Source organism: Lipophrys pholis, assembly GCF_963383615.2.
Source record: "Lipophrys pholis genome assembly, chromosome: 1".
In the NCBI taxonomy this organism is placed as follows: domain Eukaryota; kingdom Metazoa; phylum Chordata; class Actinopteri; order Blenniiformes; family Blenniidae; genus Lipophrys; species Lipophrys pholis.
In genome coordinates, this window is record NC_137635.1 from 47,519,155 (window position 1) to 47,538,062 (window position 18,908).

An 18,908-nucleotide genomic window follows, 5' to 3' on the forward strand; every position below is an offset into this window, starting at 1 on the left:
ATATACGATTATTGGGTTTTTCTCTGTAAAAGCGCTTTTGAACGACTGAGTTGTATTTGGCGCTGAAGAAAGAAAATCCAATTGAATTCACCAAACTCTCTTTGTCTCTGTCTTTCAGGATGACGTCGTTTCAGAACGAACACGACTGACGGAGGATCAAGCCGAGACGTCCGCTGACTTATGAGGAGTGTCACTTGTCCGCGCACATCACATTTGACCGTCGGTTGACCCCCTCATCAGCCATCAGCACGAGTGAAAAAGCTCACTTGTTGGCACACTTCATCATCCAGGCAGAAGTGGTGGCAATCAAAGACAAAATAATTGAATGGGGGTCGCTAATCGTTGCCTGAAGCTGCTCTCACAAAAGTAGCAACATGGTGCCACGGTTTCCCAATGCTGCCGTTTGCCGTTCACAGCTGTAAATTTAGAAACCGTCTTTGTGATATTGTCATTTCTGTGACAAAGCTGGTGTTTTAAAGACTTTTAAAAAAAAAAAGAAGAAGAAAAAAGAAGAAGAAGAATTTCACAGAAAGCGTACAGAACAAGATCAACCATGCTTTGGCCTGTATTCTTCGCACTGCAGGCTTTGTGCACCAGTGTGGCACACGCTATGCAACATTACCCATCAGCCTGGGGACACTATGACGTGTGCAAATCCCAGATCTATACCGAGGAGGGCCTGGCATGGGACTACATGGCCTGTCAGCCAGAAGCCACCGACATGACAAAGTACCTGCGAGTGGCCCTCGACCCCCCAAATATCACGTGTGGAGATCCGCCAGAAACATACTGCGCTTTGGTGAGTCGTAACCTCGCCTGTCCCCTGATGGAGACAAATGAGGCTGTGGACAGGATCACACAGCATTCTGGGTCAGGGATAGAGAGCAGAGCATACAAGGCGATGTGCCGCTGCTGCAGCAGAGATTAATGTACACATAGATCCGCGCCGCGTCGGGATGCACACTTTACCTGCCACAGCAGCACACTCATCTGGACTCATTCATGCACACAGAATTGAATATTTACTTTAATATAGTGGACTACAATATATGTAGTAGGTTATAAAAGCTCAAGAAGCAAAAACATGAGATTTCGCTGAAAACAATGTAAATGTTTAGTGCATATCTTTAAAAGCTGTTCAACCACATGTTCATTTGCTTTACATGCAGCTATTTTCTTTTTCCTTTATTTCCTTTGGAGAAGCAGTTTACTGAAATCTTTCAGTTTGTTGTTGTGAACATATATCAGTCGGGATGCACCGACACCGACATTGGTATTGGGTCCGATCATGTTGCACGGAGTACAACCCAGCGAGTTTTACGTGACGTCATCTGTCAACAACGTCGCCAGCAGGTACGCAAGAAAGCAAAAGCGAGTTTATTTAGTATTGATGAGAATTACAAAATTAAGACAGACTGTAAATTATTTTTCTATCCCTCTATATCAGTATCAAGGTAATTGAGCTGAAATTGTGCGATGAGATGAATGGAGATGCACACATGCACTCGCATGGAGGAAGTGACAGGATGTACGTGGTGCTGTTAATATGTCCTGCATGGTCCTCTGCAACGCTGTTCTGCGTTGTGTTTCATTGGCCCTTATCAACCATTATCAACAGTTCAAGCCCAGGTTGCGTTTGTTTAGAAACACGCTCGTCGTAAGCGGCGCACGCCCGTAGGCTTGAAAGTGCTTCATTAGAAGTCGTGTGCGTGCCCGCTGAGAGCTCCTGCAAGTAAATATTTGCCAATTAAAATAGGCATCTTTAAAAAGGAGAGTTTTTATTCTCGCTGCTCCAGATGGCATTGAGACATTTAATGCCACTGTCGGATGAAAAAGGAGCCGGTCTCCAGTCGGGTGTGATGTTCCGTGGGGCTTTATATCAAAACAAACTGTGGAACCTTTAGCAGCCCAGTAGATAATCGCGAATGTGCAACATTAACATAACGCGAGGAGCATAAAGAAAAAATACAGACAAAAAATAAAAGTGGGCAGATTTTCTTTTTCTCCCCCTCTCTACAGTAATTGCTGAATTGAATCAATGTTTGATTCACGTTTCCTTTTTTCGATCATGTGGACGGATCGTTTTCATCAACATCATTCTTGAATACGACGTTTTATATTTTTCATATGCTGGTATTTTTCATGACTTGTTTCTTGTGATATTTATCCTAAACTCCAAATACATGGACAAATTGTATTTGTTTAATTCTTCAGTAAAAAGGATTACCATAATCTTTGAAATTTAGTAGTATTATCACTACATTTGTTCATTATGTCACAATCACTGTAAATCACCCTTTTATTTCGTTGAAATTTGTTGCATTTTAAATCACCCGATATCAGAAGTCTCCATGTTGCAAGAAGCTTCAACTGGACCAGAGAACAAGCCAAACACATAGTAGTTAAAGTTGAACATTTTGTCATCTGTAAGTCAGTCCAACATTTTTTTTTTACTAAACATGCACGTTGATTGACCAGACTACAATGTTCTCATACTGGAATCAATAATATTTATCAATGAATTTTTACCTAAGTTTTCCATATTAAATGGAAATAAATTTGTGGCTCATCTCTCATATTTGTGAGGTAAAATTGTGATAAATTACCTTAAAATTTCATCAACTAGTCATTTTTAAAATGTTTTAAGAGGGATTATTGGTATTTATATTTATTTGTATTAATGGCATGAAAAGTTTGTATTTTGTGAGGTAGAATAGATTAAAGATCGCCATGTATGATTGTTTAACACATGAGCGTTGAACATAAAGCCCCCACAACAGGCTCTAATCCAGCCAAATTAACCACAAAGGACCGTGTAATAATTCCATAGAAAACATTTTTATTAACACATTCTTTTTCAGAGTAGTGACATGACACAATGCTGAGACCTGAGCTGAGATATCGGCGATGGTGCCTTGAAAGCTTACTACTTCGTTGCTATCAAACTCGCCTCAAAGCCATGCTGTCAGGTGGAGTTTGTAAAAACATATCGAATGCAACAGCTATAGGAGAATGTGTTTTGGACATTTCGCTGCTCCCAGCAAAGTCTTCTAGCAAATGGCAGCATGTACGACCGGCACATGTTACATTATTTCTGAACAGTGTGAGAAACCACATCCATATTTACTTAGGGTCAATGGCTCCACCTCAAAAACTCAGAACTTATAGTCTATAGTAATTTTCCAAAGTCATGAATGACGACATTAAGCGATTCAAAGAAGCTGATAACCAAAGTATTGGCACTTTACACAACGGTTGAAGAGTTTGCAGAAATAGCTTTGTATTGTTCTACAACGCTCATTTTGTGGTAGGGTTGCGGCTCTCATGAAGTTAGTGGTACACAAATATTTGAATCAATGTGATAATTTGATAAATATATGACTGTTAACTAATGGATGCCATCACCAGTGGATAAGAGCAACATCTACAGCCTGATAACCACAACCGAGTCTCTGTTTTGATAGTGATAAGCAGAATTTTGTCATAAAACTTTCCAAATCTGCACGTTTTCTAACTTGCACAATCCTGTTTGGCCTTGCAATTCACGTGTGCACCACAAGATGGTGTATTGAGTCACAAAAAGAAGAAGCAAGAGGGATAGGTGATTCATTTTAGAAGCTCTTAGCTACTACACGTTGCGCAGTCAAAGTGATGAATAGCAACTCATTAAGTCAAAAGAGCTAAAACTTTGCAAAAAGGCAAAAGCTACAAAGCCATCACTGTACAACACAGGTATGTCTTCATTATCACACAGGTTTTTAATTTTTTTTATTTTAATAGAGAGCGTTGAGGAGGTAAAAGTTAAAAAAGAACAGTTGACTCTGATCACCTCATGATTGTGGTGTTATATTTACCTTCAAACGGGCAAAAACACAAGCTGTGTGGCGAATTGGCAGCATGCCTCAGTGATGTGACTTTTCAGATGTCCCCTAATCTGATGTCCATCACCTCTGACATGAATCTGAGCTGATCATTGTACGGATGATCAAGAACACGTTCTCCTCCCGGACCCGCGTAAATGGCTGTTGTGTGTTTGATCTGTTTACATTCTCCGCTGGCGCACAGGCAGACTGACACCGGTGACCTTATCCACCGGTGCTTCCTGAGAGTTCGCCCGAGATGAGAGAGGCATGCAAATGAGCTCTTTCAGCCGATCGCTAAAGTTGCCTGCAGTTGTGTTGCTGCTCTAATCAGTTTCCCCAGGAGTTGGTTTAACTCGCCGCGGATGGTCAAAGAATCCTGGAAGACTCGTCTCCCTCCTTCCCGCCTCCTTCCCGCCTCCACCTTGTGCTTTTGATTCCCATTTCTGTCGCTCAGGGATGGTTTTTTTTTTTCTTTTTTCGGTCCTAACTAAGCTCCTCCAGATATAGTTATACCAGAGGCTGTTATCATGGATATTATATAAACCGTTAAAAAAAAGTAATCTTTTACATCAGGGGTGTCAAACACATTTTAGTTCAGGCCCAATCTCATCTCGAGTGGGTCAGACTGGTAAAATAGAGCCCTAATAACCTTTAAATTTAAACTTTTGAGTTTTTCTTTTCTTGTGCCGCAGAGTATACGTGATGGTACTATTGATATTTTCACTGCAATTGCAACATAAAGCCAATTTTATTGAAAACTTATGGTGCAAAATACGTTGAAATCTCCAAAGAAAACTTCTCCTATAGCTGTTGCATTCTGCATGATTTTGCAAACTCCCCCCTGACAGCATGGCTTTGAGGCTAATGCTAGTTTGCCATCTTTCTTTGCAGCATCACCAATATCTCAGCTCGCGGTTCAGTATTGTGTCGTGTTCCTTACTCTGAAGACATTTGTTATAAAAAAAAATTTGTCAGTCTGGTTTTGGTCCAAGGGCCTTGTGTTGTGTGATAAAATGGTAAAGTTACCCCCTTTCAGCTATCTGGCCTCTTTCCTATGGAGTGCTGAGGATAAGCAGCTGAGACAGTCCAGGATAAACAGCGTCTGGGACAGGTGTTCTGCATCAAGGAGTTAGCCTTGTTTATATTTTTAGCTGCAGACCTTCGGGGGCTCTGCAAAATGTGTTGGTATTAAGCCCGTTCTCCCGCAGTGCACAGTGGCACTGTCACTCACTATCACTCAGCGCCGGGCTCTGAGCTCTTTTTCAGCATAGAACAGGCAGCGTGCCAGTTAAAGCTGATTTCACTGTAGTACAACTGGATGCAGTCAGGGTTTGATTTGTTGATACGTTCTGGTTTGTTTCCATTTTTCAGGATTTAGACAAAATTAGTAATGATCCCTGTTGTAATTAAATACAAAAGACAGTTTTAATATGCGGTATTAATATAAATGATCCAATTAGAAGCATTTGAATGGTCGTAGGCGAGACAATTATTACCCTATTGCACCACACGGACTCTAATGAACAGCAGCTATTAATGCAGAAGAGCGCCCGCTGAAAGACATCTGCATCAAAAACCTCTCATAATCATCTCTGATATGGGTAACAGACACAAACGTGTTTTTAATCACAGCCCTCCTCTGTCCCAAAAGTCCAAATCAGGTTATCTTTGGTCAATTTAATAGCAATTCTAAAAAGTACCAGCCCATTACATCCAATTCATTGTGAAGATGGTTTAATTTTCATGCTTTTTCAGAGTTAAATCAATTTATTTGTAGTTTCCACTCAGAGGGAATAGACATAATTCCACAAAACATAAATAAGCACTGGACAGATGGCTGTTTGCAAAATGGTCACAGTTTGGTTATGCCGGATAAATAAACTCGCTTTTGTCAGTAGTCTGTGCCTGCTACCATCACACCGCACTGATCAATGCAGGACCTTTGAGGGAGACACTTTGTCCTCCCACAATATCTACGTAAGGATCCGGCGATTGATTAAAATGAATTAATGTGAGCTTTGAGTAAGATGTCATCCGCCCACGTGCTACCCACTATTTGCAGTCATGATGATTCTACCACATTACTCTGGAAAATGTGTAAACACTTCTGAGACCGCTTCAGGAAGCGTGCTTCTGCCAGCTACTCCGGATCTAACTGGGCACATTCGTGTTGTTCCTCTGAACTATATTCAGTTTTCTCAGAACGGATGAGGACGAGCTGCCGCTTGCCAGCTCGCCACACGGCCCCCTCGGAGGCTTAGGGAGGGAAGACAAGACGAGAGCTCCCACTAAGCTGCTCCGAGACGGCCACGTTATTGACAGTCAATGCAAGAGACTTATCTTCGCGGGCAATGACAAGAGTCATTGTGAAGCTTCAATCTGTGTCGCACACGCAGACAAAAGCTGACGTAACAGACATCAGAAATAGATTATGGGCAAGAGAAAGGGAAGTAACTTTGGCTGCACACGTAGGCTCCGAGGTCCCGAAGAAATATGTGCAGATATGAGGCTCAACTCTACCTCTGTGCAACTTATTAGCTACAGTCTGCACAGGAGAGATGCATCTATTGGCCTTGTGTTGACACATCATCTGGGAAAGGTTCTGAAATGTTCCCATCACAAAGCTCTTTCTTTTTTCAAGATAAACATTAGTTATTTGTTCGAAAAAGAAAACATGAATACTTTCTGTTTGTCACTGTGGACAACTATGAAATCAAAATAGTGTCAAGTGTCTTCTTTTCTTCTATATGAATGACAATTTCCATTTTTATTGTCTTTCAAGCAATTCTTAAGCAGGTATGGAAATTGAGAAAAGCAGAAGTAGAAAAATAACTATTTACCTTCCTGGTTGAGACGTGGCATGTAAAACTGCATATATTTACATGTTGATGTCTAATAGAGGTTTTAAGACCCTGGACCTTTAATATCGCCATTATTTTTGTTATGTTTTTGATTTTCAATAGAAAAGATTCATAAAATCGATCGTTATTCAATTATTAACTTGTTTCTGTAACATTGTTGATAAAGAGAAAATATTTTAGTATGTTGAGAAACATCTGAGCTGTATATATAAAATTTGTTTGTTTGCTATAAAGCTATCAATTAGACAAAGATAGAAATATTATTATTATTATAACTTAATTTTATGTCAATACAGAGGAGGTATACTTGGTTATATTCAAATTATAAGGAATTTTCAGTAAACTTTGAGTGTAATTGAATTATCTCAAGGTCAGATCAGGAGTCATTTTTCTTGTTTGAATTATGTTAATAATATAATAATTACATATAATACATTGTGATTCACAGGTCAAAGAGAGATTTGACTTTAAAAAAAAGTGCACGGTGTTGATATTGCAATGAAGTTAAACCATTTTTTTCTGAAGACACAGATGTGCGTCGTTATCCCTCATTTAAATAAAAGTAATTGATCAGTTCAAACTCTTTTTTTGAGAAGTCAAAATCACATTTGCAAACACAGAAATGCTTCCTTCCTTCTGTTTCTGCAAAATAAGATTTCCTATGTGACTGATATTTTGCTTGTTAATTCTGCCATATATAATATATGATTTCATTATTAAATTATGATATTATGGATTTTTTTTTATATCTTTTTTTAATTCCTTGCTTGAAGACACAACTTAGCACATTTATCTATAAAGTATAACTTTTCAGAGTGTGTTGTCCGCAGACAAGCAGTTTGAGCATCCGCCCCGTAAAGTCCACGTTTATCTGCAGTTGGTGAAATAACAAAGCAGTTCAGGGGTCACCTTTGAACTTGTCATTGCCCCTCTTTGATCTCTGTACTCCCCTTTTCTCAGCTGAAAATTCACTCATCCATATATTTGTTTGGAGACAGAGAACAGTTGGAGCGTTTAACTTGCCGTCACCCCGCTGCCCTTGACTCTGTTCTGAACTGGCCCTGCCCGGCACATCATCGCCGCACCACTGCGTACCAAGACACCGAGATGACATGCAACATGTCCCCAGACTCCGCCAGAAGACGGGGGGAGAACTCATCATTTATTCCTTCACTCGCCTGCCACCTCTTTTGTCTCCTGGCTTTTTAATTTCCCCGTCCCTTGTTTTCTGTCAGCTGATGATGCATAATATCCATGTCGTGTTTGAACATGTGGAGGTTGGGAGCTCCATATGACGCCAGCACTTGACAGAGAGAGATATGTCGGCATTACCCCCCCACCTCCACTCCCACCCCCACCCCCGAGGGATCTGTGGCAGGTTAATTCTTTGAGGGTTGTAAATACTAAGACGGATGAATTATGCATGCAGATATAGAAGGAAATGATGGGCTTTGTGGTTCAGGTAGACGGAGTCTTACTGGACAGCTTAACATTTGAGAGCAGAAATGAAGCACATGTCATAATATGAATAGGTGATTGATTCATTTTCCATTTAAAAAAGATTTAAGAATCAGGTTTTGAGCCTTTCACAAAGATGTAAACAAAATCTTAACAAGGTATGCTAATATTTGCAATTTTGCTTTGTGGCATTCAACCTCGAATGACAAAGACATGTTTGTTCATCCGTCCATCCATCCGTCCATCCATCCATCCATCCATCCATCCATCTTAGAGTCAATTACCAAGTATTAATGAATTGTTGCCTTCGCAGATAAGTTCATCACATCAACCTTGGTATTAGTTGAACTTTTTCCTTATCAATGAATTGATTTCAAATGCATGCATGTTGAGTGAATTATCAGACATTTAATTGACATTTTTAAAAAGCCTTGTGGTCGAGGTGGAGAGACACAGCTTGGCCTGATGGGAGTGGGAATGTCAAAGTTGTATATCCATGCTCTACACGACTTGTGGGCCAAAACCGGCCTGCAAGAGGCTCCAATCCAATTCAAGTATAATGCAATCATTTCAAAGAAAACATAGATTTCTGAAGAGGTTTCTTAAGAGTAGTGGACACAATATAACACTGAGACCTGAGCTGAGATATTGGTGATGCTGCCATGAATGATAGCAAACACGTATTAGCCTCAAAGTCATGCTGTTGGTGTGAGTTTGTAAAAACACCCATATTGTCATTAAAATTGCCTTTATGTTGACTGTAATTATTTTTAGTCGTAATTGTCAAAATATATACATTTTCCTCACATATAATCGGCACCACAACAAAGAAAAAACATTTAAGTTTTAATTTAAAGGTTTTATTGGTTTTGCCCACTCAAAATGAAATTAGTCTGCATGTGGCCGCTGAACAAAAATGTGCTTGACACCCCTGCTCTATATCTAGTCCATCTTGATCCAACACACAATCACCAACACCCACATTCATCCCCAATCTCAAATCATCAATTAACCCCAAAGCATGTTTTGAGGTTGGATAACGCGCGACTGTGGCAAAACTCACAGCGGGCACCAGGAAAACATGGGAGCACCACATAGAAAAACCCCGTGGCGACTGTGCTAACCACTTAACCGAAGCACTGCCCAGTTATACTTATTATGAAAACATGAACGCTTGTGAATAATTCTCCGTCAGAGACAGATTGCACACTTCTTATCGTAGATTGTATTAAGATTCAGCGAGAAGATGTGGTGGAACCATGCTGCTCCACACAGCAGGCTGTAAAACCCTGATGTTTCTTCATATTATGTTTGCCCACTGTGTTGTAAATGTGGTGAAAAATATCATATATTTCCACTTGACACAGTTCCAGTCACCGGCACACACATATCAGAATACATTTGATCATTATTAGAAGTTCAAACTAAGTCCAGATTTTAATTCTGGTGGAAACCTTAAAGGTTACCAGATAGGTGATATTCAGTTCAGACTGATATAACTCTACATGAATAATTTTATTTATATATTTTCCAAGGGAAAATGTAGGACTTGTCACATTGATTTGTAATTAACATATAGATTAAATTCTACATTATCAAAGAGCTCCTTTGCACCAAGTTTCCATCTTAAACAGGCGAAATGAAACCGAATTCCCACTTCATAGCTCATCCATTATCACATTTTGAAATTCCACATTTTCCATAAATGTTTACGTTACAATGAGTTTTCTCTTCCTTGGGGTTTACGTTTATGCAGAAACAAAAAAAAGGCTGCTTCCGTTAGCATTATTTAGGTTCCGGAAATTGTAGGAGAAGAGATGAAATGAACAAAATCTTTTTTCCTTGTGGTATCAGCCCGTGTTTCTCTTCTCACACTTCCGCAGCATTAATATTTCTTATGTGAAGTAATACAAAAACATTTTTATTTTATTGTACAAAACTCTTGTGATGAACTACTAAGATAGTCATTCTTAGATAGCAGATTTAATTCAGCCCCGGTAGTGAAGCACTTGATTTTGATGCTTTAAATTGATTTAATTCATTGTAATAGTTTCTTTTACTTCTTTTGGGTTACGTTGTTTTACTCATAAACTATCATATTGGCTTGAGATGGTGACTGCGGGGGTCATTTAAGTACAGTGAATAACTTATTGTCATGTTAAAGAAGTTTCAGCTGGTTTGAACTTTCTGTTCTGTTATTCGGCTGTAACCTTTAGTCACTTTCCACTAAATCAAATTTGAGTGAAGCCGCAAATATATGTGCAAAAACTGCATCTTACATTTCATTTATGAAGTTTAGGATAGTACATTTTTCATTACACTTTCAGCTGTTTAAGCAGCTGACTGAGCAGTTTCACCCTTTGAACAATTTTTCAAAAATGTTGACATTTCAGCCGTCTTAACTTATTTTAGTCTTTTTTATTTCTTGTGGTTTTTGTTATTATTCCTATTTTAGTTATTGTGCCTGTTTTCATGTCCTTTTTAGCCAATGAGAATGACTTTTTAAAAATGACTCTGATGTGTGATGTGATGTGTGGCTCAGTTGTGTATAGCGGGTTGTCTCTCAGTTGGAAGGTTGCAAGGTTCAATTCCCAAACTGTCCCCATGTCCCTGAGCCCCAACCGGCTCCAAATGGATGGACTAAGCCTTGCATGGCAGCTGCCTCCATTGGTGTGTGTGAATGGGTGAATGTGATCAATAGTATAAAGTGCCTTGGGGACTCGACAAGTGGTGGGAAAGCACAGTCAGCTCAAGCGGCACTTGACCCAAATGCAGAAATGTGTATGTGACTTTTTTTTCCCCCCCCTTTAAATGTTTTTGTTGATTACTTGTGGAAAAGTTTCTGTTTACTGAAAGATTGTTTGGGTTATGAGTCAGTATTTATAGAAGCCATATTTGAGCTCCCTAACAATATTCCGTGTCTCTATAAGCTCTTATAATCTTTATAATGAGGAAATAAAGAAATATCAGGGCACTTTACACTGTATTAATACAAATTTGAAGTCTCCCCACACAAATTAATGCCTTTGTTTTCAATGTTTGCGCACCCATTTCACATCTTTCATAATGTAAAGGACACAGTAATTTAATTATTCAAAGGCTCGTTGGCAAACCGGTTTCTCTTTTGCCACCTAAAAAATCTCAAATTGGCAATCCCATCTGCTGAAGGTCCCCCCCCCCCCCCCCTACAAGAGGAGTGCATGTGCGTGTGAAGGACTTCCCCTCCCTCAAGACACCGATGACAATTTGGTCCAGACCGAGTAGTGTCAAGTAATCAAGCAGTGCTCTCATGGGAAATGAACGCTCTAAACTCAAATGTCTGGGTCGGTGGGAAAATGACGGCATTACACCTGCAGACGTTTTAAAAGGCCACATTCACTTATTTAACGTATTTAAAGCTCTATTGGGTCCAAAATCTGAGTCACTAGACACTTCACAGCTTTCCCAGAAACCACTTCTGTGTTTTCTTAACAGTGTTCTTCAGGTCACAGCGATTCCTTTTTTTTTTTTTTTTCCTGAGCGTCTCACTTTTGTGCCTCTTTATCCTGATTTTAGAACTGGCGTCATGTCTAAGTACTGTTGTATGTGTACATCCTTGTTGCTGAAAGCAACATCCATCCATCCATTGCTCAGCTCCATTGATTAGACGTAGATTGTATCACATTTTATGACCAAAAATGCAGAAAAATAGGAATTTCCTAAACGTTTTCAAACTTTTTCTTGCCACTGTATATCATTTGTACTGCCAGGTCTTCTTGAGATTTAGCATCATTCATTATGAGAGGAGGGCAACGATTGTTCTCCATGTCTGTGATGAAAATAATTCAGTAGAAGAGGAATACATAACACAGTAGGGGGTATTTCCCTTCCATCCAAGTAGCTCCTTGATCAATATAAAATATGAATAACTTAAACAGGTCTTAAGATATTCCAAACACATCGACCGACTACATAAGAACAAAGATGAGTGTGGGAGTCTCTGGAGTTCAGCTTCTGATTAGCATTAGGTTTGTATGTAGGGTTTTTTTTTTGTTATGGTCTGTAGGAGGCAATAAAGTCTCCATTCTAATTATATCCATCACAGCAGGATGTGGTTTCAAACGCAGGGAAGATGCTTCAAATTTACTTATTTGGCGGTTTGAGCTCAGGGTGGAACAGATAAAGAATTAGCCTTCTCTTTTTGGATTTGATTCAATATCTTTTCGATTATAGATCATCCTGAGACCTTAAAGCTTGGGTGTCAAACGTAAGGCCCGTGGGCCTGCATGAGGCTCCAATCCGGCCAAAACGCCAAGAAAATGTGAACAATCTTGTTTTTTTATTTTTCAAACAAATTTCTTCAGAGTAGCGACACAACACAACACTGAGACCCGAGCTGAGATATCGGTGTTGCTGCCATAAAAGCTAGGAACCTCGTTGCTATCAAGCTAGCCTCAAAGCCATGCTGTCAGGGTGAGTTTGTAAAAACATTTCATTTTATTTTCCTTTTTTGGACATTTCACTGTATTTTGCATCAGAAGGTGTTTTTTTTAATTACATTTTTATTGATATTGTATTAATTGTCCATAGTAATTGTGAAAATATAGAAATTTTTATCACATATACTCTGCACCACAATAAAGAAAAACCTTAAAGTTTAAATTTTAAGATCTTTATGGCTCTACTCAAGATGAAAATGTGGCTTCTGAACTAAAATTAGTTTGACTCCCCTGTACTAACCTCAAAGATTGTTTTTGGTTGGTCAATGAGATTCATTTTGCTGATCTGCTAAAAATGGAGCCATGATTAGATTGCCCCTATACCTGCTGTGTTCACTACATAACGCTTCATGCAAGATGTATGAAAAAAAAAGAAGTGTACAAAGTAACTGTTTCATATGGAGGACATTGTCACATCAAGTGCAAAGCATTCTGGGAATGATCCACTGATTGAATGGTATTATATTGTTGGTGCATCTGAACCCACACATCGATCTGATCACTTTGTTCAATATTCATGTAAACGGGACAATCTCATATCGGAGTTCTGATGGGAGAAAACCCACACATGCACAGCAAGAACATGCAAACTCCACATAGAAAGACCTCCACGCTCTAAAGACAGATATTCTGCTTTAAGGTGTTAATATGTACAGCACATCAAAAGTGTGCTGAAATCCTAAACAAGTCAAAAAGAAAATGAAACGTGAAAAGGTCAACGCTCACGGTGCGACAATTTTTTTTTCTTCTTCGGTTTGTTTTTCGTTTGTTTATTTTCATTTTTTTAAGGAATCAGTCAAAGGGGCGAGGCTTGAGAAAGAGAAATAGTGTTGAGATGACAGGCAACTGTTGCGACCCACCTCCCCTTAGGAAAGGCAGCCATCATGGTGTCAGGCCGTATCGATCTGAGGAAGACTGAAGGAGACTTCGCTAGAGAGAGAGAGCGAGAGAGAGAGCGAGAGAGAGAGAGAGAGAGAGACAGACAGCGAGAGAGAGAGAGAGACAGACAGACAGACAGACAGACCAAGAGAGAAGGGGACAAAAACCCAAAGGGAAAGAGAATGTTCACTTCCAAAAGTGGCTGCCGTGATTTTATCATGCTCATTGAAAAGGGTGACATTTCAGCAATGCTTTCTTCCTCACTTTGGCATTTCAAATTAATAAAAGCCTCTAATAACTATGCAGATTGAAAAGATGGTGGATGAGTTGACACACTATGAGCTAACGCACTGATGAACAATGCAGCAATTTCTCTCTCGGCGCTCGCTCCGTCTCTCTTTCACTCTCTCAATTTCATCCCAGATTCCAGCCATTCCCACGCGATGACCCCTGCATCCCGTCGTGAAAGACCGAGCTGCGAGTCAGTGACAGATCCCCACGAGGGTTAACACTGCTCATATTAAAATAACGCATTAGTTTTAGGGTAACCAATGAGCGTATCGTTAACACTCCATTCCATTGTCATCTGAATTGTTACAAAGGGATTAGTCAGAGTTGATCCCTGAGAAATTGAGGAAACTAGTGTTGCAAATGCGGAATTCAAAACACATGAGGCTGTTTGCTCAGCCGGGATAAGGTTCTCTGACAGATTTAATGCCTTATTCAGGACACATTAAGGCTAAAACCTAAAAAAAAAAAAAGAAAATTTCAAGTTGATTGAAGTGATGTCATATTTCATTAAAAAAAATGATACCAACTAGCAACCGTTAAAGCCTGCCAGTGAATATGTGAACTACTCATACATTCAGGCACAAACAGTATGCTGAGAAATTGTGGAATTATACATTTTTAACTGATGATCGTCATGATGATCGGATTTTAACCTGCAAATTTTACGCTTTATGCTCTTCCCGACACTGCCTCAGAATCGTTGGGTATCAAACCGTGATCGTCCCATCATGAGCTCACTGCTCCCATCTTGAGTCTGCCACCACCACTCAACATTCTATAACTAAGCCCAGTTATGGCCCCTAATCCCATTTGTCATGAAGCGTAAAAAGATTTTTTGTTTATTTTTACAGTGAGTTTGTCAACTCAGTCAAAGAATTACTCAAGGTGCTAAACATAAAGACAGGCCTCGTTTACAACCTATCCAGTAAAAACTCGTTGTTTTTGCATTTTTGTTTCAGACAAGTTTCACGTTTACACGGCAATGCTTTAAAAATGATATCCGCTTACATGGAAACTGTAAAAGCGCTGAAAGCAGTGTAGTTAGCATGTTGGGCCACTAGTGGGTGCTGTTTGTTTTTTTATTGAAACCATACGTACATAGATGCGTGCAGACAACAATACACTCTAAACATTAACAGTACAGGGACATTCGTATGGACAAACAAGGAAGATTGTTATTGCAGTGACTGTAAACTATAAAACTACCAAGTCCCAGGAGAATATGGACTGGGAGACGTGACACTCTGGAGGAAACATTGTTGTCATTGTCCTGCTCCTCGCGCGTGTGAAGAAGAAGTGTTTCAGAAAAGTTGCGTTTCCCCCGTTTCCACGGAGACAGATTCGGAGTGTTTTCGAAAGGTTCCACTTTGGTAGTCCTTTTTCGAAAAGTTGCCACCCAAACCGCAATGAAACTTTTGCGTTTTCACTTGAAAGCGTAGTCGTCGCAATCGCAAACGTGCGCGTTTAATAATAATACTTTTGGACATATTTAGATATATCTGAGTCGTTTTCAGTTTGATTTGATTGTGACAAATAAGACAAAATCCTTTTTGTTAAGTTTGAGCACTTGTGAAGGGAAATGGTGACGGTTGAACAAATAAAAACCCTAGAAGAAAGAGAGAGAGAGAGAGAGAGCTCCAATTCATCCACTGGCCACATTTCAAAACCCTTCATCTTCAGGCCTGGAGACACCTGCAGAAAATTACTGAAGGAGTTCAGATATTTTTAGCATGGTTAAAGTAAATAGGACTCAAATTTTCATTTCCTGGCACGGCTGTTTTGGCAATAACATGAAAGCGTTGCTAAATGCCTGTGCTCTGTTTATGACCATGTTCAGCCCTCTGTCCACAGTGCCTCGACAAGAAAGACTTCCATTTTTACAAATCAGACTTGTAGTGTTTTATTCTGCCATGGCTGCTTTGCAAGACAGAGTAGAGAGAGAGAGAGAGAGAGAGAGAGAGAGAGAGAGAGAGAGAGAGAGAGAGAGAGAGAGAGAGGTCTACCAAAGAGAATTAAACATCCTCTCATTATAGCAATGTTAAAGCTTTTTATTGAATCCTGACATCAGAGAGAATCTAATCCCCCACACAGCCGAGATCGCACATGCAGAAATCTACAACCACACACACACACACACACACACACACACACACACACACGCTTCTATCAACACACACTTTGAATACAGAGGTGTGTAACCACACAAATAAAAACAAATGATGAACAAATGGCTTTAATTTTGTTTTCCAAATGTGAACGTGATAGAATTTCCATGCACGTCGATATTAAATCTCACCATCAGTATCCCCAGTGACAACAAGGCGGTGTTAAATTTACCCCAGTGGGACTCGGCCACATGGGACAGATAATGAGGCCAGGTGTTAATTAATGTGGAGTGCGTTTCCCCTCGTCTGCCGACGCCCCGTGAATCCCAATCAAGGCAGCGGCCCTGGATCGTGGTGCAGTTTATTTGCCAAGCAGCGCACTTCAAAAGGCCAGACTGGCTGTGTTGCAACCCTCAAAGGGACTGCTTTGGCGAGGGCTGGATTCCAAAGGGCGCAGTGTTTGGCATGTGGCAAATTGAAACACGAGCGCCGGGAGAAGTTTGTGTTTTGATCACACAACCGCGCCAATAGCAAGTTACAGTTATCCCCTCTGCGCCCTCTGATGTGATGTTTGCAAAACCACCTGATGCATACACGGTTTCATCTTGTTTGCTGTGTGCAGCCTCACATATTACGCTCAAAAGGAGAACGATGGCCCTGAAACAATCTACGTATCTTATTCACTCCCAAGTTAGTCACCCCTGAACCTCCATCACTTAAGTAATGCTCCACATTTTTTGTGTCTTTATAGCATTTGAACTCTTTCCGCTCCTTCTGTCAGGCTAAAATCATATCATAATAAAGTTGCATAGTTTTACCAGAAACCCAGCAACATATTAAAAACCTCTTCGGTCCACTTCATCAGAACATCTCAACAATGAAAAAAACATTGTTATTCAGACCATCACCCAGTAATTCCACTGGAAAAAACACGGTATTTGTTTGCCACTTAAAGTTATTGTATTTTGATATTTGTCTCTCAGGAAAAGTCAGGAATATTATCCAGCACTCGTGAACTCAAAGTACTGAAAACTAGGACTGCACCAATACCAGGTTTTTACAGGATGAATATAAGTATGACTACTCACATTTAGCTATTTGCCGATACTGAGTACAAATACTCAATAACCAAGATTAATTTGTCCAAAACAAAACAACTCCAGAAAATATTAACAACAAAGTACAATATATGACAGAAGTGGGAAATTGTATTTTCATGAACAATCGTTGTAAAAAGAAGAAAGGAAGTGCAGAGCTTCGATGCCTGTTCAAAATAGTGAAAATGGACGAAACAGTATCACCATGAACTGATTTGTTTTCGGTTTCTACATTTTCCTCACGCGGGCCACGTTTGGCCGAACAATGCCCAGGTCTGCTATATAGGATACATAAATTTGATTTATGTTTATTTAGCTGTCTCTACGCTGCTTTATTGTTTGCTTTGTGTTGATGGCGCCGGCACAGTACTGAACTACCAGCATGCCTTGGTCAGGTCTTTCATAACCCTCCAACCTTAGATATGATATGATGGAGCACACGTAGGTCATATGTGCAATTCGCCCGTCCTTCATTGCTCTGAAGGTCAGAAGAATGAAAAGCCTGGCTCAGTTGTGAGCCACTGCTGGCCCTGACTGCAGGTCATTAAAGCTCTATTGAGTTTCTGCCAAAGCTCTGACTCCATCGATATCTCACCATGGCTCATCTCAGCTGTCTGTTCCGTTCACCTTATATCCAGCGCTGAAAGGATCAACACCCACTCTTTGTGTACACTTGAGCGGCCTCTCCTCTTAAGGAAAGTCGCCAGAGATCTACCTGGAAACCAACCTCATGACGTCTTCTCTTTATCCCTACAACTCAAATTATTGTAGCTTTGCTTAATACATTTGAGTGAAATTGAGCTGTCGAACCCGCTCTTTGTGTCACCCTGTGAATGCGGATGGACATCTGGAGGTGGAGTAGAGGGGGTTTGGGCCGGCGACAGGTCTGCAGGTGTCATGTGGAGGGTTAGAAGGTGTAAGGCCGAGCGAGATGATGGGCTGATTAATCCAGCAACACCTTATATCCGGTGGGAGAGACTCCTTTCACAGCCAGGAGGCACCAAGCCAAGGAAGGGACAGAGTGCTCGGGACAAACCTCTCAGCCTGATATTAAAGCCGCTCACATTATAGATTTACTTCAAAAGGTGAGCAAATGCTTTTAAAGAGCAAACCCATAGATTAACCCAAAAAATTGTAAATAAGTTAAATAATCTGACTACAAATATCATTGACATCACACTAATGTGAATTTATCCAGACAAGCTGGTATTCACAATCTCAAGATAACCATTTCTTTGCAATAATAGGCATTTCCTGTCCATTAAAAACCTTTATCTCAGATAATAAACTGGCCTCTTGGAGGATCCACCCTGATTACTAGTTATTGCATTTTATTAGTGGAGGTATGAAATGATCAGAACAATGACCCACATTAAATAAGCAGATGGAGACGCCCATCTAATAAAGTCTAACTGCTGAACAGTCAACAAAAGGCAGGAGCAGACAAGCATCAGAGCCGTGGCACCTTGCATCCCGTTTCAGCAACAGAAGAATACCGTTTTCTGTTTATTTGCACAAGCAATTATGTGTTTCCCAGAAAGCAACTCCACCACCACAATATTATGATAAGTGCATTTGGGGAAAACACACAGCATTGTCGTGAATGTGAGGACTGTTCTGTTGCATAATGCACACCACAAAGGAGCCTACTGTGCCGTCTGTTTACATCTTTGGGTGTATTGTTGGAAATGCCAGTGACACTACGAACTGAGCCAGATGAATACAGAATCCTGCATTGGACTGCTTTAATCTAGACCAGCCGTTCACAACACACATTTTACCATTGTAAACCTTAGTGACAGCCCACCACACCCTGTAATACTGTAAAAAAAATATAAGTTAAAGGATAATCATACACTTAGTTATTTTATGTAAT

At 40.1% G+C, this 18,908-nt stretch overlaps 1 protein-coding gene across 1 annotated transcript in view; it reads left to right on the plus strand.

Annotated features, from left to right (window-relative positions):
- Positions 1–550: 550 nt before the first annotated feature.
- The window catches only part of LOC308108497 (netrin-G1-like), a gene marked incomplete at its 3' end in the record, with an annotated part of 58,911 nt that continues 40,553 nt past the window's right edge, over positions 551–18,908 (plus strand). The window contains exon 1 of the mRNA XM_080461477.1: positions 551–799. Within this exon, the coding sequence (XP_080317603.1) occupies positions 554–799 (246 nt within the window). The 5' untranslated portion in view covers positions 551–553. The remainder of the gene's footprint in view (positions 800–18,908) is intronic.